The 20,130-nt window shown below is 49.8% G+C and overlaps 1 protein-coding gene across 1 annotated transcript; it reads right to left on the bottom strand.

The window, feature by feature from the left end:
* Positions 1–9,612: 9,612 nt before the first annotated feature.
* On the bottom strand, positions 9,613–10,569 carry LOC119845720 (olfactory receptor 52D1-like). The gene has a single exon (XM_038378388.1). It carries the CDS (start codon positions 10,567–10,569, stop codon positions 9,613–9,615), a length of 957 nt encoding a protein of 318 aa, XP_038234316.1.
* Positions 10,570–20,130: the final 9,561 nt, after the last annotated feature.

Genomic DNA, 20,130 nt, shown 5'->3' with positions numbered 1-20,130 from the left:
GGTCAGGCTGAACTGGACCCTGACTGAGCTGGTCAGCTTCGGACAGGGAGTGCGGCAGGGGTGCCCCCTCTTGGGCTAGCTGTATGCTCTGGCGATCGAGCCCTTCTTCCATCTTTTCCACCGGAGGTTGATGGGGTTGGCGCTTCGGGAGCCGGAGCTGCGGCTGGTCCTGTCGGTGTACGCCAACGACATGCTTCTCATGGTCCAGGACCCCGATCTCCTCCGCCCGTGTCAACTTGGATATTAGGAAAAACTTTTTCACTAAGAGGGTGGTGAAACACTGGAATGCGTTACCTAGGGAGGTGGTAGAATCTCCTTCCTTAGAGGTTTTTAAGGTCAGGCTTGACAAAGCCCTGGCTAGGATGATTTAACTGGGACTTGGTCCTGCTTTGAGCAGGGGGTTGGACTAGATGACCTTCTGGGGTCCCTTCCAACCCTGATATTCTATGATTCTATGATTCTATGAACTTGGTCAAGAGCTCTGGCCTGGTGGTTGGGGACGGGTGGCAGGAAAGTTCCCTCCCACTCACGCTTCAAGTCATCCGGTGGAGCACGGGTCCGCTGCTCTATCTTGTCATTTATCTATTCACCACACATCCTTCGCTGCCGGAGAACTGGCAGGATTTGGAAGCCAGGGTGGGTGAGTGGCTGAGGGGATGGATAGGACTGTTCTGGTGTCTCTTCCTGCAAGGAAGGGTGCTAGTGCTGAACCCATTGGTCCTGTTCATGCTCTGGCACCGACTCAAGACCCTGAGACCGACCCCAAGGATCCTGGCCAGGCTCCAAAGGATGGCTCTGGAGTTCTTCTGGCCGAGACTGCACTGGGTCTCTGCAGGGCTCTGAGTCTTTCCCTGGAGGAGGGGGGAAAGGGTGTGGTTTGCTTGAGCAGCCAGGTCCATGTCTTCCACCTCCAGGCCCTTCAGAGGCTCCTTTACAGTGCAGGTAGTCCGGCGTGAAGAACGTTGGTGCACTCCTTCTTCTGCCGCCTCCGAGGGCTCCGATATGACTGGCAGCTGTTTTTTCTCCATCCGAGAGGCCTTTCACAAGACCTCTCTGAGCTGCCGGTCTTTTACCAGGACCTCCTCCAGACCTGGAAGCTTTTTTCGGTGACCAGGTCATTTGTGGCCACTGAGGGAGCGGACCTCCTCGTAGAGCCCCTGCTATCTCCGTGTGGAGGTGGTGGGGTCTCCCTCGGTGTGTCGGAGGTTGGTCCTGGCAGAAACCATCAGAGTCAGAGACCTCCTGGACTACGAAAGGGGGGATTGGGTGGAGCCCCGCGTGCTGAGATGACGAATGGGGTTTTCCACCCTTCTGACCCCTAGGCGCGTACTTCAGATGATGAAGGCTGCCTTGTTGCCCAATTCTCTCACTTTCCTGCCGAGAGACCTGTAAGAGGGCGTTCCCTGTCCACCCCTCATCCTTGGCCCTCCACACATTTTTCTTTGGCCCCTATTCTGCGAGACCCCCGGCCTCCCCGCCCCCTCACTCCGAACTGGCTGTGTACCCTGCAGCCAGTCCATTTCGAACCGCGCCCAGAAACCATCTGTACATTGCATTTCCTCACCCTCGTGTCCCACCCCGACACCAAATGTCGGAACTATCTTCCACCTAAAGAGGGTGAAGAGCCCCAATAGGACAACCTTTATTCCAACTTGGTCCCACAGCCCGCCGGGGACATTAGTTGGTGGCTCCTTCATGGAGCTGTGAGCATGGGCGTGCACCTGGCATGGTTCACCCCTACACCTGAGGCCTGCCCCTTTTGTGGCATGAGGGAAAACCTGGTGCACACCTATTGTGAATGCACCAGGTTGCAGCCCTTATTCCAGCTCCTCCAGAACTTTTTATTGAGGTTCTGGCTGCATTTCTCACCAAACTTGTTGCTCTTTGCACACCTTATCCGTGGCCGCACGAAGTCGCGAGACCTCCTCGTCAACCTCCTCCTGGCTCTGGCCAAAGTTTCCATCTATAATACCAGGAGGAGGATGTTAAATGAGGGGGTGTTTTTACCTGTTTTTCATTAGTTGTTCCCCACAATCAGTTGGTCCGTGGGTCCAGTGGACTCTTCCGCTAGGCTGGGGGAGTGGCCTTTAGCAGTGGGTGAGCTTGCACCCGCCCATCTCCTGGGTTTTTCCAATATGAGCTGGAGCTCTCCCTCTCCCTCTTCCTCTCTGGCTGCCCTGTGCTGTTGTTGCGGCTGGAGCTATCTCCTTCCCTGGAGGACTGCTGCGGCTGCTGCCACTGCTGCTGAGTGAGAGGGGGGCCTACCACCATCTCCCATCACCTCTGGGGGAAAAAGCCAGGACCCCACTACTGCCACCTGTGAGGAGTCCTTCGTGCCTGGCAGCCAGGGCTGCTGGAGCTGCTGCTGTTGCGTTTGTCCTGGGGAACTGCTGGTGCCTGGTGCAGAAAGAGGACTAGTAGGACGATTGGCTGCTGGGGGAGCGCACGAGACTGGGACCAGTGTGGAGGGGGTCACTGAGGACTGAGTGATTATCGAACTGTACTTTTGTGGTGGGGGACCTGACTGTGTTTTAGGGGACATAGAGTGTGTGGCATGGAGCCTGCCCCCGGTCCATCTTTGTCCAGCCCGAACCCCACCACCACCGTTGCCCCCTCCACTACCCCCACAAGCGACATACCATCTGCCTCAAGCTCCTGCCTCCAGGACTCAGCTACTTGCTTGGCCTGCCATGCCCGTTTCCACCATTTGGGCCTACAGCAGCAGGCCGGTGACTTTTCACAAGCACACCTGGGTGCATGTGCCCCCCTTTTTGGATTACAGCCCCTTGCCCCCCCCAGCTTCTTTGCCTAAGCCCTTTGCAAGCCCAGTTTGTTTGCCTGCTCACCTTTTTTCTTCTGAGGTTTGATTTGTTTGTCCCACCCCAGCCCTACAGCTAACCCCTTGGTTCCCTACCCCACCCCCAGCCTGGGTGCTTCCTTTTCTTGCGGCCCCCCTTGCCCTGATTGGCCCTCCCTTTGTATGCCCATGCCCCCTCCCATGTGCTTGGGCCCCCCCATTTTGGTTGATCACTGCACCCCCCTGATGTTATTGTGACCTTCCCTCCCCTAGCACAGCTAGAGGAGCTGGACTTCCATCCTATGTTGCTGACTGACCACCCCCCAGTCCTTGATAGCCCCCCTAATTGCCCCCCACCCATTTTGGTGCCATTCTCCCCTCCCTGTGTAAAGGGATTGTTGCCCCCTTACTAACATTCAGTGGGGGTGTTTTACTGGCTAGCTCCCAGTATTCAAAGGGGAAGCGTCGATGGGGAATCAGGACCCTGACACTGACAGCTCCCAGGAACAATGGGGAGAGGCCAGTGCTCCAGGTCTGCCTGAATGACAGGGTGAGCAGGCTGATCAGCGAGTCAGGAAGCCAGAGAGGTCCCGTCCTCTGTGCGAGCTGGATTTGCCTGGGTCAGACAGAGTGGGGCCGAGCTAAGGAGAAAGCAGGGAACCGAGCTGAGCTGGGGAGCAGAGCTGTGCCAGATCAAGAGAGAGCAGACCCTGTCCTGGGAGCAGAGCTGCAGCTCCAAAGCCAGAGGCACAGCCCAGAGAGCAGACTTGTGCTGGGAGCAGAGCTGCAGCAACCAGAGCCAGAGGGGCCAGGGAAGCAGCCCAGGGAGCTGGAGGCAGAGCAGCAGCAGCAGTGCAGAGACCGAGTGGTGGAGCTGGGGCTGGAGCAGTCTGGAGCTGTGTGCGGTGAGCAGCTTGGGAGAGCTCAGGCTCAGCACAGGGAAACACCTCAGCTAAGAGGCTCTGTAGGCCAGGATTCGATCGTAACCCCAACAGGGCGGGGGCGACACTGGGAAGAAGGGTCCTACCACTTAGAGCCTGAGAGCCTGTGGCCATCACCAGAGCAAGTGTCCAACCCACAGCATCCCTGCAGCACAGTCAGGGCCTGAGCAGGAGGCCTGGGACTTACAAGGAACAGACTGTGAACTGTTCGGTCGTTCCAGAGACACTGTTGGTGATGTTCCCTGCCACAGAGCGGGCTGATGTGTTTCCTTTAACCTTTCCCATTTTTCCTTATTCTTTTTAAAATTAATTGTTGATAAAATAACTTGCATTTGCTTTAAATTGTATGTAATGGTCACTGGGTCAGAAAAGTGCCCAGTGAAGAGAGAGTACCCTGGAGTGGGGACACCCTAGTCCCTGTCCTAGGTGACCATAGCAGGATTGGGGGTCAAATCCCCCAGGAATCCTGAGCCCAGCCTTGTTGGTGTTACAAGGACTCTGCCAGACAGGAGAGTGGAAGGGGAGTGCTCAAGGGCAGGGAGGCCACTGGGTAAAGGAAGTGGGAGCGAGGACTCAGATCCTTTCGCCTGCCTACTTCACCAGGGAAGTGCAGAAGCCAGGAAAGTTCCCCACAATCGTAGGACTATTCCCCAGCTTACACCTGCAGCCTAGGCAGGGAGGAGTGGTTGACCTGCTTCCCCCTCACCCTTTTCTCCGGTGTTTTTCCCCTCCTTCCCCTCCCTCACAGCTCATCATGGCGGGAGACACAATGGGTGGTATCCTTGAGGCAGACCCTGCCCCCCCGCCTCCCTCCCATTGCCTCTCCCCAGCCTCTATTTCAATCGCCGCTGCCGAAACACCAGCTATCGCTCCGGCTGGGGCACCAGCAGCAGCAGGCAATGGGATGACCTCCGCTGCTGCCACGTATCTCACCCCCTCCGATTCTGAGGGAGCTCCCCAAGCTGGCGGGATGGGCCGGGGCAAAATGAAAGAAAAGCCTCACTAAAAACACTAGGCTCTCCATGTCAGGGGATGCCCCCACTGCTGCGGCCCCACCATCATCTGCAATGTCCCTCCCTGCTGCTCCCTCCACCAGCACCACGGGCACCTCCCCTCCGGCCACCAGAGCATATGACAAGGTGGCGGCGGCCCCCCGCGCCAATTACTACATCATCTCTCCCAGCCACCGCCACTGTTACCATCCCTAGCAGCCCTTCCCCACCTTGACCAGGAAGCACAGCTTCCGTTGCCTCCTAGTGCCCGCCTCACCCCACTATGTGCGGGCGTTGATGAGGGTGGTGGGGCCCACAGCCATTGTGGCAGTCTCCAAAATGTATGGCAAGGTCGTCTTCTTCCTTGCCTCAGAGGCAGCAGCCCATAGATGGTGGAGAAAAGCCAGGCAGTGGGGGGCATGTTTGTCCCCCTGGAGCCACTGGACGTCCTGGGTGCCCGAGTAGTTTTGAGTAGTTTTGCCCGAGTAGTTTTGACCTCCGTTCCTCCTTTCTGCCCCAGTGCTGCCCTGCTGCCCGCCCTCTCTACCCAGGGGAAACCAATATCTGTCATCAGCCCTGTCCTACTGGGCTGCAAAGACCCCGCCCTCCATCACGTCCTCTTAGAATCATAGAATATCAGGGTTGGAAGGGACCCCAGAAGGTCATCTAGTCCAACCCCCTGCTCAAAGCATCCAACCCCCTGCTCAAAGCTCTTCTTCCATTCTGGGCTGAGTTTTTGCAAAGCAGGGTCTTTGCTTGCGTTACTGCTGAAGAAGGGGGACCTCCGTGACTTACAGAACTGGCATCCCATCTCACTCCTCAGCATATATTACAAAATCATAGCGAAGGCCATCTCGCTGCAGCTGGGATCCGTGCTGGAGGACGTGATCCATCCAGAGCAGACCTACACCGTCCCAGGCCGTACCATCTTTGATAACCTGTATCTGGTCCGGGATATCTTGGAGCTGGTTGTAGCAATGGTCTGTCCCTGGATCAGGAGAAGGCTTTCGACAGGGTGGACCACGGGCATCTCCTGGGCACTCTCGAGTGTTAGTTGATTTGGATCCCAGTTTGTGGGTTTTCTCCAAATGCTGTACGCTTTCTCAGAGTGTCTGTTCAGGCTTAACTGACCCTTGGGGACCCTTAACTGACCCTTTGGGTGGGGAGTATGGCAGGGGTATCCCCTCTCAGGCCAGCTGTATGATCTGGTGATGGAGCCCTTCCTCAGTCTCCTCCGCAGGAGGTTGACAGGGTTGGTGCTTTGAGAGCCGGAGTTGCGGCTGGTCCTGTTGGCATATGCCGATGATGTGCTCCTCGTAGTCCAGGACCCAGGCAACTTGGCGCAGGTGGAGGCTTGCCAGGCCATCTACTCGGCAGCCTCCTACACCGGGGTCAACTGGGTCAAGAGCTCTGGTCTGGTGGTCGGGGATGGGAGGCAGGTGAGCTCCCTTCTACCCACTGTTTAGGCCATAGCATGGAGTGTGGGTCCGTTGCTTTATCTTGGCATTTACCATTCTGCCATGCGTCCGTCTCCACCAGAGAACTGGCACAGTTTATAGGACAGGGTGACGGAGCAGCTCCGGAGACGGACAGGACTACTCAGGTGCCTCTCCCATCAAGGGAGGGCACTGGTACTCGATCAACTAGTCCTGTCCATGCTCTGGTACCAGCTCAACACCCTAGTCCTGACCCAGGTTTCCTGGTCGACTTCCAGATGGTGCTTCTGGAATTTGTTTGGCCAGGAGTGCACTGGGTCTCTGCAGGGGTCCTCCATCTGCCCCTTGAGGAGGGAAGGCAGAGTTTGAAGTGCCTACGCACTCAGGCCCATGTCTTCCACATCCAGACCCTGAGGAGGCTCCTTTATGGTGCAGGTAGTTCGGTGTGAAGGGTACTGGCTCATGCCTTCCTGCACCGCTTCCGAGGGCTCCGATATGACTGGCAGCTCTGTTATCATGATCCGAGAGGTCTTCCTCAAGACCTCCCCATGCTACCGGTCTTCTACCAGGACCTCCTCCGGACCTGGAAACTTTTCTCGATGACAAGGTCCGGGGTGGCCACCGAGGGGGCAGATCTCTTCGCGGAGCCCCTGCTTCACAACCCCAATATCCGTGTGCAGGTGGCAGAGTCCCCTCGGTGTGCCAGAGGTTAATCTTGGCAGAAGTCACCAGAGTTGGAGACCTCCTGGATTATGACCAGGGAGACTGGCTGGATGCTTACTCAGCATATGGGGCTCTCCCAGTCTTGTACTCCTCGGCGCGTACTTCAGGAGGTGAGGGCGGCTTTGCCGTCCATTGCTTGCATTTACCTCGACCAGGTCCTGCATGAGGGCATACTCTATCCACCCGCCACTCCAGGCCTTCCGTACCTTTTCATCAGGTCTCTGCCCCGTGCACCCAAACGGTACCCCGCCCTTTCTCCATGAGCCGGCTGCATGACTTGCAGTTGGTTTGTTTCCAGACTAGACCAAGGAAACACCTATACATGCTCGTGCTCCACACCCTTTACTTCCTCACCCTTGTGTCCCACCCTGACACAAAGTGGTGGGACCTCCTGCCACCTCTATACTCCACACTGGTCCCAAGGCGCACCAAGGATATCAGCTGGAGGCTCCTTCATGGGGCCATGAGCACTGGCATATATTTGGTACAGTTTACCTCTATCCCAGACACCTGCCCCTTCTGCAGCATGATGGAGTCTCTACCACACGTTTACTTGGAGTGCGCCCGGTTGCAGTCTCTTTTCCGGCTCCTCACAAATATCCTGTTACGTTTCTGGCTGCACTTTTCCCCTCACCTCCTTCTCTATGCACTTCCTATCCCTGGCCCCACAAAGTCACGGGGCCTCCTGGTCATCCTCCTCCTGGCTCTGTCTAAAATGGCCATCTATAAAACCAGGGAGAGGAGGTTGGCTGATGGAGACTCCTTTGACTATGGGGCCTGTTTCCAATCTTCTATCTGTTCACGTATCCAGGCAGAGGTCCTCTGGGCAGCATCCAATGGTTCCCTTGACTCCTTTGAAGAGCAGTGGGTGCTGTCTGGCGTTCTCTGCTCGGTGTCCCCGTCAGGATCCCTTCTTTTGACCCTTTGACCACACTCCTTTCCCTGTTATTTCATCAGTTGTCCCATGGAATCATTTGGTTTCCAGGTCCTGTAGATCCTCCCTTTAGGCTGCGGGGTGTGGGGTCCTTAAGCAGTGGGCGGGCTTCCAATTGCCCACTTCCCAGAACCCAATAGGAACAATATGATACCAGTCTCTGGGAAGCAATCTTGTGCAGTGATGTTACATTCACCTTACGCAGAAAGTGTGCTCCCCAAAGTTACACTTTTCAGATTTTATTATTTATATGAAGTATTCACAACTTACACATCTCTTTACCCATCACTAAAATTCAACCCATATGTTTGTCCCAGTTCCCTAATGGAAGTGGGGAACTATTGTGGGGAACTTTCCTGGCTTCTGCATTACCCCAGGGGAATTCGCTAAGGACAGGCTATGAGTCAAAACTCACACTCCATTTTCTCACAGGTCTACCTGACATCAAGGACTCCCCTTCCATTCTCCTATGTGGCAGAATCCTCATAATAGTGACATGGCTCTGCCCAGGATTCCTGAGGGGCTGAACCCAAAGTCTCATCATGGTCTCTTAGGATAGGAGCTAGAGTGAACCCACTCCAGGGTACTCCCTTCACATTGGATGCTTCTTTGATCCCCTGATCACTATATTAAGTTCAATCCAAATATAATTTATTAAACAGCAACTGTAAGAAGAATAAACTAACAAATGGGAAAGGTTCATGGAAACAAGAAACCCTGCTCGGTGTGCATGGGGATATCACAAAGAGCCCTCTCTAGGATGCAAGGAAACTTCATAGTCTGTTCCACTCCAAAATTGACTCCAAAAACAACTGCACAGAGCAGTACATTATTTTAACTCAAAGGTGATGTCATTGTTAAATACACAGTCCAGTTCTCAAAAACACAACGTTTCCTAACTCTCACCAGTAAGCTCTATTAGAATGTCCTCAATTTCTGTAGCATCTTTCCTATATTAGGACTTTCCCACTGAAACATTAGCATTATCCTCCAGGATTTGTGATGGATACAACATAGAAAAATCAGGTACATTTTGCTCAGCGAATCACTGTCCATATGATAAAGAACTTCAGCATTGCTGTTTCTTTCTTTTTCTCTTTGGCTATCTGAAAGTGTAACTTCTGTTTGTAAAACTGGACAAGAACAATTACCACAGAGGGACTAATGGAAAACGACTTTGCATCAAAATGCTACAGTGTCTTATCGTAGTCTTAGGGCATATCTACAATACGGCTGTGATCAATGATCTGAAATCAGTCCACCTGCAGTCGATTTAGTGGGTCTAGTAAAGACCCGCCAACTCAACTGCAGATCTCTCTGCAGATGACCCCCAACAAGAAGAGTAACATAAGTCAATGGGAGATTTTCTCCATCGACAGCCTCTCCCCCCGCTTCCCCACAATGTAGAACCCTCTGTAACTTGACCTAAGGAACATCGATTTCAGGTGCCTTATTCATATAGCTGGAGTTGCATAGAGTAGGTTGACAGGACTAGAATAGGTTGACACCGTGGTAGTGTAGACATAGCCTTAGAGTCATGGAAAGGCTAAGTAACAGGGTTTGTGGGGAGGGAGACAGATGGGTGACAATGAAGAGGTCAAGTGATGGTCAGGGAGAGGTAACTCAGCAGTGGAAAGAGCAGTGCTTAGTGATGGACTGATAAGTTATTGGTTGGGAGGAAATTCTCAGACTGTGAACTTCCACAATGTTTAGCTCAACCAAACTGGGACAGTGCACCCTTGATTCATGGGGAGATATGCTTTTCTCCTCTTGTCACACAGGTTTCAAGTCAGTGGCCCCAGGTAATCACCTTTTGGCAGGTGTATTTGCCTATTTTATCACGAAGCTCTTTGGTTTTGATCCCATAAATGATAGGGTTGAGCATGGGAGGGATGAGGAGATAGAGGTCAGCCAAAATGATGTGAACATGTTGAATGATGCCTTCACCAAAGTGGTTTGTGACAATGGAGAAGAAGCCTGGGGTATAATATGTCAGCATCACAAAGATGTGGGCTGTGCAAGTGTTAAGGGCTTTCCGGTTGGTATTCTTAGAGGAGATTCTGAAGACGGCCCTGATGATCAGACCGTAGGACAGGGCAATGAGTGTCAGGTCAAACCCATTGATTACAAACATTAGCCACAAGCCATAAATCCTGGACACTGTGATGTCCCCACACACCATCTTCACCACAGCTCTGTACTCGCATTGCGTGTGGGGGATAATGCGGTTGGCACAGTACGGCTGCTGATTCAGGAGCAGGGGTAGGGGCAGAATGAAGAGAACAGCTCTTATCAAACCTAAAAGCCCTAGCTTAGCTAGTTGTGCATTGCTGAGGATGGTGCCATATCTCAGAGGGTTACATATAGCAACATAGCGATCAAAGGCCATTGTGACGAGAGTGGATGAGTGCATAACAGAAACCATGTGGAGGAAGAACATCTGGGTGAGGCAGCCAGCCACAGTAATGCCTTTCAAATTGAACCAAAATATGCCCAGTGCCTTTGGCACGACGGAGGTAGGTGTGGCAATGTCTGTAAGTGCCAGTATGCAGAGCAGCAGGTACATTGGCTTCTGCAGAGTTTGCTCCTTAACTACAACAGACAGAAGCGTGAAATTTCCCAACAGGCTGATAATGTAGAATGTAAAGAAAGGGATGGAAATCCAGATGTGGGCAGCCTCCAGCCCAGGGATTCCTGTTAGGATGAAAGTTGAAGCATCTGAATTGGTGAAGTTGAAAGCTGCCATGAGGCAGTTGATGTGTCTATCTGACTCAGAAATGTTGAAGGTGCCTGTAAAGGGAGAGAAACAGAGCAAGGGGGTTTCATGCTTTGTAACAAATAATATGGTAAATATCAGAATAGCTATCAGAGAACATAGGTAACACAATACAGCACAAAATTTGTAAAAGCCAGTTTTTTGGATTTTTTAACTCTTGGGTGTAAAGTTCGTTAAAAACAGAGAGGTTAAGATGACAGAACTCAAGGCAGAAAAGCCAAAGAGGCTGCCCACAGGAGAGGAATGGAGGCAAAGAAAAAAGAAATTGAGATAAAGGAAAAAGAGAGGAAGCATACACTGGAGATGGAGAAGGCAAAGGCTCAGCAGAATATATCAAGAAACCCTAGCAATCCCTCTCCAGGTACCACTTCACATCCCAGGAATTTCCCCACCAACAAGGCAGGCGATGATACCGAGGCCTTCTTAGAAAACATTGAAAGGGCCTGCCTTGGGTACAGCATCTCTACAGACCAATACATGGTAAAGCTGAAGCTGCAGTTCAGTGGACGCTTAGCAGAGGTGGCTGCTGAAATGCCTAAGGAACACATGAACCAGTATGAACTGTTTAAAACCAAGGCGAGAGTCAGAATGGTGCTAAAACCTAAGCATTCCCATCAGTGGTTTAGAGCCCTAAGGCGGAAACCAGACGTGTCATTTACCCCACATGCCTACCACATTGTGAAACATTGGGATGCCTGGATATCGGGAGCAAGTGTTAAATCTCCAGAAGAATTGCCCTTCCTAATGCAAATGGAGCAGTTCTTAGAGGGTGTTCCTGTGGAAATAGAAAGATACTTCCTTGATGGGAAGCCCAAAACAGTAATCGAAGCGGGGGAGATTGGAGCCAAATGAGTGGAGATTGCAGAGAGAAAAAAACTGGTTGCAGTTGGAGCGGATACCAAAAGGGATAACCTCAGACCACACCCTACTACCGGAGGCAGCCCAAGGCCCCAGCTACACACCAAAGAACACTCCAGACACCTTATTGTCCCGCCACACCATTCTCCAGCAATCCACCTCACCGCAGTGACCTGACAGCTGGATGATGTTTTAAATGTAATGAGCCGGGGCATGTGGGGGCCAACTGCCCCAAGAACCCCAACAGATTACAGTTCATTGCACCGGAATTACACCAGAGGTCCTCAGGCCTGGATGCCTCCCAGATACCCTCAGAGCGGAGAGAAACTGTGAGTGTGGGCGGGAAGAAGGTCGCCGCGTGGAGGGACACTGCAGTGCAGGTGTCGGCTATCCATGCTTCCTTAGTTGACCCCAATTTAATCAGCCAAGAGATCCAAGTAACAGTTCAAACCTTCAAATCCAACTCTTTCAATTTGCCTACAGCCAAGTTGCCTGTCCAGTTCAAGGGCTGGTCAGGAACGTGGACTTTTGCAGTCTATGATGATTATCCCATCCCCATGCTGTTGGGGGAAGACTTGGCCAATCATGTGAAGCTAGCCAAGAGGGTGGGAAGGGTCACCACAGCCAGGCTAAGCAAGCTGTCACGCCTAGATCTCTTCTGGAAACTTCTACCAGGACCCAGTCAGAGGTGATGGAACCAGACTCCATGCCAACATCTGCAACAACAGCAGTGGATCCAGTCAAGAGACCCAGACAGAGACAGTCTAAAGGACCGGAACCGGCAGAACAACCAGCACCAGACCCATTGCCAACACTGAATCCAGTACTTGCAACGCCAACACCAGAGGGCCCAACCAAGCTTGCACTGGCAGCAGCTGATAACCCTACAAAAGAGGCTCAGGCGGAGCCTGAACCCCAACATAGTGCACCAGCGGAGAGCGGTTCACAGTCAAAAGAAACAGCCCCATCACCCACATTGCTTCCAGAGACACCAAGCCCAGATTCACAATCCAATGAAGAACTGATGTCTCAAACCTCAAGGGAAAAGTTTCAGACCGAACAGGAAGCAGATGAAAGCCTCCAAAAAGCTTGGACGGTGGCATGGAGTAACCCACCACCTCTCAGCTTTTCTAATCAATCCAAGTTTGTTGTAGAAAGAGGACTGTTATACAAGGAAACTCTTTCTGGTGGACACCAGGACGACTGACATCCTCAGAGACAGTTGGTAGTTCCAACTAAGTACCAGGTCAAGCTATTGAGCTTAGTCCACAATCATCCTAGTGGCCATGCTGGGGTGAACAGGAGCAGAGAAAGTTTGGAGAGGTCATTCCACTTGGAGGGAATGGGCAAGGATGTTTCTACCTATGTCCGGTCTTGTGAGGTATGACAAAGAATGGGAAAACCCCAAGACCAGGTTAAAGCCCCTCTCCAGCCACTCCCCATCATTGAGGTTCCATTTCAGAAAGTAGCTGTGGATATTCTGGGTCCTTTTCCAAAAAAGACCCCCAGAGAAATGCAATACATACTGACTTTCGTGGATTTTGCCACCCGATGGCCAGAAGCAGTAGCTCTAAGCAACACCAGGGCTAAAAGTCTGTACCAAACATTAACAGACATTTTTGCCAGGGTAGGTTGGCCCTCGAACATCCTCACAGATGCAGGAACTAATTTCCTGGCAGGAACTATGGAAAGCCTTTGGGAAGCTCATGGGGTAAATCACTTGCTTGCCACTTCTTACCACCATCAAACAAATGGCCTGGTGGAGAAGTTTAATGGAACTTTGGGGGCCATGATACGAAAATTCATAAATGAACACTCCAATGATTGGGACCTACAGTGGCAGCCATTGCTCTTTGCCTACAGAGCTGTACCACATCCCAGTTTAGGGTTTTCACCATTTGAACTTGTATATGGCCACGAGGTGAAGGGGCCATTACAGTCCAAGAGTGCCTGGGAGCTGTTAATTATCTCCTAGCATTCCCCAGCTCCAACAGAAAGTCTAAGGTATACCATATTCATTCTCTTAAGCCCTTTTATTCCAGATAATTAATGGTTTGTCAGTTTACAGCCCAGGGAGGAGATGACGCTGAGTGGCCTGAAGGTGTCTACTATGAATGGAAAAGTGCTGGTGGCGTGGAAGAGGTGAAACTCTCCATGACCCTTGGGCGTATGAAGCAACAGCAGATCAAGGAGCTGTGCACTAGCTACATGCCGACGTTCTCAGCCACCCCAGGACTGACTGAATGGGCATAACACTCCATTGACTCAAGTAATGCTCACCCAATTAAAGTCCAACCTTACCAGGTGTCTCCTCAAGCTCAAACTGCTATAGAATGGGAGATCCAGGATATGCTACAGATGGGTGTAATCTGCCTCTCTGGCAGTGCATGGACATCTCCAGTGGTTCTAGTTCCCAAACCAGATGGGGAGATACTTTTTTGCATGGACTACCGTAAGCTAAATGCTGTAACTCACCCAGACGACTATCCTATGCTATGCACAGATGAACTATTGGAGAAACTGGGATGGGCCCAGTTCATCTCTACCTTGGACTTAACCAATTGGTACTGGCAGGTACTGCTCAATAAATCCACCAAGGAAAGGTCAGCCTTCACCTCACATGTCGGGCTGTATGAATTTAATGTGCTCCCTTTTGGGCTGCAGAAAGCACCCGCCACATTCCAAAGACTTGTAGATGGTCTCCTAGCGGGATTGGGAGAATATGCAGTCGCATACCTTGAGGATGTGGCCATATTTTCAGATTTCTGTGCAGAACACCTGGAATCTACAACAAGTCTTCGACCGCATAAGTGAGGCAGGACTAACTGTTAAAGCTAAGAAGTGTCAAATAGGCTGAAACAGAGTGACTTACCTTGGACACCAGGTGGGTCAAGGAATTATCAACCCCCTACAGGCCAAAGTGGATGCTATCTAAAAGTGGCCTGTCCCAAAGTCAAAGAAACAGGTTCAATCCTTCTTAGGCTTGGCCGGATATTACATGCGATTTGTACCTCAATACAGCCAAATTGCCACACCACTGATAGACCTAACCAAAAAGAAACAGCCAAATGCCGTTCAGTGAACTGAAGAGTGTCGGAAGGCCTTTAACCAGGTTAAGGCGACTCTCATTTCTGACCCTGTACAAAGGGCCCCAGATTTTGACAAACCGTTCCTAGTAACCACAGATGCATCCAAGTGTGGTGTGGGAGCAGTATTAATGCAGGAAGGACTGGATCAAGAATTACCCCCTGTAGTGTTTCTCAGCAAGAAGCTGTCTGAGAGGGAAAGCAATTGGTCAGTCATTGAAAAAGAATGTTATGCTATTGTCTACGCTCTGGAAAAGCTACGCCATACGTTTGGGGATGGCATATCCACCTGCAAACTGTGAAAGTTTCCCAGAATCAACTGGTTAAAATCGTCCTTGAGATGTGGAAAATATCGTTAGTCTTAATATAATTGGTAGTATATTTAGATGTCCTTGTGTCTTATTAATTCTGTTTTCTCCCAGAGCTCCAGGAAGAAATCATAGCCAGTATTTCACCCTATCTGTGACTTGGGGAGAGTGTCATAAATATAAAGGGAAGGGTAACCACTTTTTTGCATACAGAACTATAAAATCCCTCCTGGCCAGAGGCAAAACCCCTTCACCTGTAAAGGTTTAAGAACCTAAGATAACCTCGCTGGAACCTGACCAAAATGACCAATGAGGAGTCAAGATACTTTCAAAGCTGGAGGGGGATGGAACAAAGGGTTTGTCTGTCTCTGTGATGCTTTTGCCGGGAACAGAACAGTAATGGAATATTAGAACTTGTTAGTAAATTATCTAGCTAGAAATGCGTTAGATTTCCTTTTGTTTAAATGGCTGGTAAAATAGCTCTGCTGAATGGAATGTATGTTCCTGATTTTGTATCTTTTTTGTCTCGTAAGGTTTTGCCTAGAGGGATTCTCTATATTTTGAATCTGATTACCCTGTAAGGTATTTACCATCCTGATTATACAGAGGTGATTCTTTTACTTTTTCTAAATGGAAATTCTTCTTTTAAGATCCTGATTGCTTTTACCTTGTTCTTAAGATCCAAGGCTTTGGGACTGTGTTCACCTATGCAAGTTGGTGCAGATTTTTTATCAAGCCTTCCCCAGGAAAGGGGGTGTAGGGCTTGGGGGGATATTTTGGGGGGTAGACATCTCCAAGTGGGCTCTTTCCTGTTCCTTGTTTAACACTCTTGATGGTGACAGCATAGGGTTCAAGGAAAAGGCAACATTTGTACCTTGAGGAAGTTTTAAACCTAAGTTGGTAAAAATAAGCTAGGGGGTCTTTCATGCAGGTCCCCACATCTGTACCCTAGAGTTCAAAGTGGGGAAGGAACCTTGACACGCACAGTCTAAGCTCTCAACTCTATTAAACTGGGCCCTCAGTCCATGTGCTTGGGGGGCAGAACTCCAGGCATGTTTGGGGGGCACTGCTGAGTCTCTCCAATTAAGGTTGACCAATTCCCTTTATGGGCCTCATTGCATTGGAGCTCCCTTGCTGGACAATGGCTGTTGATGGGCTCTTTGACACCCTGCGCAGGGACTGGTCACTTTCCTTGCTGTTGCCTCTAATATCTGGCTGATTCCCCAACTTCCAGCATCTTTTAGTGACCACCATACAACACCATTCTCATAACTCCATATACATTGATGATACACAAGTATGGAGAGAGACATGACTTTCAGCTGATCATAACCATTTCCCGATACCTTACAAGGCATGCTTTATATGTAAAATCATGTTTATATGAAAATGAGGACTATGGCTGTTACAGTACGCTCCCCGATGATAGAGAATGTCTCACCTCCCCCCTTAGTTTGCTGCAAGAGGGTTAGTTACTGACTAGCTCAAAGGCAGTGTGTGTTATAGTTCTCTTGGCACCCAGCCATCAAGGCCATGAGGCGGTGTGCCTCAGTTTCACCCATTCAGGGTGAAAGCAGATTCCTCATACCACTAAATAAAATCCATGTATTGTGGGAAGGTTTGGAAAGTTTTGACTGTGGAGTAATGGAACACCTCTTAGTCGACCTGCTCCGTGGTCATGTTTTTTTCTGTGTAGCTCAGCTTAAAGTATTTGCCTGCCACAGGAGGGAGTTTTATGCTGGGAGCCCTGAAGGAAAGGGTAAGATCTCAGGAACTGCTGAGAGAATTGGAGACTGTCTCCTTGATTCTTCTTCAGTAGGGGGAAACCACATGTTTCCAGGTAGAAGGGTGGCTGAGACCAACTCCTGCACATCACATCAGGAAGGGATGGGGTGTAATAAATGCCAGGGAGATATCTGTCCAAGTTGTTAGCTTCCAGCAGGTCACAGCTGAACCAGAGACAAACTCTAGGGAGCATAGAGAAATGTGTCCCAGAGGAGAGCCTAGAGAAGGGGCAGGGAATCTCAGAAACCACTGAGGTGAGTGAGGATTCCTGTCACTCTGTAAGAGAGGGAAGCAGGGTGCTTCCAAGTATGGGAGGGGGCTGAGACTACGCAACATGTCCTCAGGTGCAGAGGTAGGGGAGATGTTGTCAGTGAGTAAGGAAATTGTCCCAGTTGTTAGCTGGCAGAGTTTTGCAGCTGAACAAAAGAAAGAGCCCTTCCTATGGAGCACAGAGAAATGTGCCTTAGGAGGGGGCCAAGAGGAGGAAACTGGGGAAGGAATAGTGGGGATACAGGAATGTATGCCCACTAGTCAACTGGGGCATGATGCCGAGGACACTAGAAGGAAGGCTGCATCAGCATCTGTGAACTCAGGTATTTAGCCTGTGTCATAAATATAAAGGGAAGGGTTAGAACCTTTATGTATGTGGTAACATAAAATCCCTCCTGTCCAGAGGTACAGAATCACTTTACCTGTAAGGGGTTAAGAACCTCCAATAACCTGGTTGGCACCTGGAGAACAAGTCCAATAAGGAAAGAAGATACTTTCAAAGCTAGGGTGGCGGGGGGGAAGAGGTTTTTTTTGTGCTCTTTGTGTATTCCCTCTCTGGACACAGAGAGAGAGAAAGACCAAGCTGGTAAACAAGCTCCTGAAAAGATACCTGAAATGATATATCTAAAATTACAGAAATTGTAAGTCAAGACAAGGAAATGACTTTGTTGTCTTTTGTTTTAGCTTGACAATTTTCCATGTGCTATGAGGGAGTTTTATTCCTGTTTTTTGTAACTTTGAAGCTGAGCCCAGACCGGAATCCTCTGTGTTTTAATTTTTTTATTTACTCTGTAAAGTTTCCTTCCATCCTGATTTTGCAGGTGTGATTCTTTTACTTTTTTTTTTAAATAAAGCTCTTCTTTTAAGAACCTGATTGATTTTCAGGGTCCTAAAACCCCAGGGGTTTGGTCTGTGCTCCCTTTGTAACCAATTGATTAGTATATTATTTTCAAGCCTCCCCAGGAAAGGAGGTGAAGGGGTTTCTGGGGAATATTTTGGGGAAACAAGAACTCCAAGTGGCCCTTTTTCCTGGATTTTTGCCTAAATCACTTGGTGGTGGCAGCAACACTGTCCAAGGACAAGGAAATGATTTGTACCTTGGGAATTTTTCACCTATGCTGGTAGAAATAAGCTTAGGGGGTGTTTCAGGTGGGACCTCACATCTGTACCCCAGAGCTCAGACTGGGGAGGGAACCCTGACAGCCTGTGACCCAGGTTTTGAGAGGGAACTGTGTAACTGACATCCTGGAGGGGAGCAGTCAGACAGCTGACTTCATAGGGACAGAAAAGGGGGTGGCAGAGGGTACCATAATCCAGGTCCCAGTTTTTCAGGATGCTATTTTTGATAAGTTTTTTTTTTTTGAAAGTATCTGTGTCTCTTTATGGCTAGATGCAGTTCCAAAGTCTGTGATAATGGAGGAATTGAGACCAGGAAGTTGCCAGGTGGTAGTTTGTGAGAATACAGATGGCCTACTGACAGAGAAGGGGATGTCTTCTCCCATGTTGGTGAGACACAGAAAGCAGTCATGAGAAAGCTGCTGGGAACAAGGTGTATCTGATCAAAGGGTAAACACACATAGCCCACAGAGCTCAGATCATAGTCCTCTAAGAACAGGAGGCAAAGGGCCAGCCAGTGTGCAGGATCCCCCTGAAAAACTATCTTGCCAGACCCTGAGGCATCAAAATTCCAGAAAGATGATTAAATTAAGAGCCCACACATAAGGGAACACTGGAAGAAAAGACAAGCCATTGACTGATTACTTGGGAGAGAGTCCAAGGACACCATGAGTAATGAACAAACTAACCTAAAGCTACAGTATCTGAACAGAGGGCATGGTAGCGTAAAGATACTTCTAAACTCCTTTCTGTGATTAAAAAAAATTGGTATTAATGTAAAGTTTTGGGATAAGAATTTTATTGCTGATGTTAAACCTTATGGTAAGTCTAGTTCATAGTTAATAGCTGTAAAAAGATTTAAATCTGATCACAGCAGAGAAACCTGGTTTACAGTGTCTGAATGGGGAAACTGAGGCACACCGCCTCATGGCCTTGATGGCTGGGTGGCAAGAGAACTATAACACACACTGCCTTTGAGCTAGTCAGTAACTAACCCTCTTGCAGCAAACTAAGGGGGGAGGTGAGACATTCTCTATCTTCGGGGAGCGTACTGTAACCATCATAGTCCTCATTTTCATATAAACATGCTTTCACCCAACCCCACAATCAGGTAGCATACTGGCCTTTGGGACCACACTCTGCTTAATCAGAGAGATTTGGGCCCCTGTATCCCTCTGCCCCTAAAACTTCCTGCCATCAATTTGGAGAGCCTTAACATGCTCCGTATCTGGTTCTGCGGAGGCTAATCTCACAAAACCAATATGTTAGGTTTCGATTGCTTTGGGAGTTTCTGTGGTGAGGACAGGAGAACTAACATGAACTATTGGTTGCCTGCTTCCTTCTAGCACAGGGCACTTATTCCTCAGGTGATCAATGGAATTACACTGATAGCACCTTTGAGCTCTTCTGCTTTTACAGGAGATTTGGGATGGGGGTTAGAGGAATGTTTTTGGGTAAGAGAATGTTTAGACTCCCATCCCCCTACTGTCAGCTAAAAAAGCCATCTCATCCACAGACTCTATCTTTGTCCACAGACTCCACAGTCTATCTTTGTCCCATAGACACTGCTTTACTTCAGCCGTACATATGCTTAGGAAATGCTCTTCAGCAACAAGTCCAACCATTCCTTCAAAACTTGCCACATATTTACCCCTCACCCGTTTTCCCAACAAATCTCTGATCTTGTTTACATATTCCCCATTATTCATCCCAATATCCCTCTTAAGATTCCTAAATTTAACTCTATATGTTTCAGGGGTAATCTAAAAAATTCGTAAAACAGTATCTTTAAATTTACAATAGTCTCTAAAGCATCTTCGATAGGCATTCCATTGAACACATATTTAGCTTTCCCAGTGAATTTCGCAATCAGGGTAGGAGCTCTCTTACCAGCAGGGATCTCATGTATCACACACGGCCTGTCGAAGGCAGTCAGATATTCAGCAATACCGTCCTCCTCACTGTATGCAGGACATGAGTGTTCCCATTTGGGGATTTTTGGAGTGATGGGAGTCAGTGGGGTCAGGGGCCCCTGGTTCTGCTTCTCTATCGAGTCCATTGGTGTTTGCACTTTCTCTTTCTTCCTGCCCTGTTTCTCTCTCTGTCTC

The sequence above is a fragment of the Dermochelys coriacea genome, chromosome 1 (assembly GCF_009764565.3).
Source record: "Dermochelys coriacea isolate rDerCor1 chromosome 1, rDerCor1.pri.v4, whole genome shotgun sequence".
Taxonomy (NCBI): Eukaryota; Metazoa; Chordata; order Testudines; family Dermochelyidae; genus Dermochelys; species Dermochelys coriacea.
This window is presented reverse-complemented; position numbering and strand designations above follow the sequence as displayed.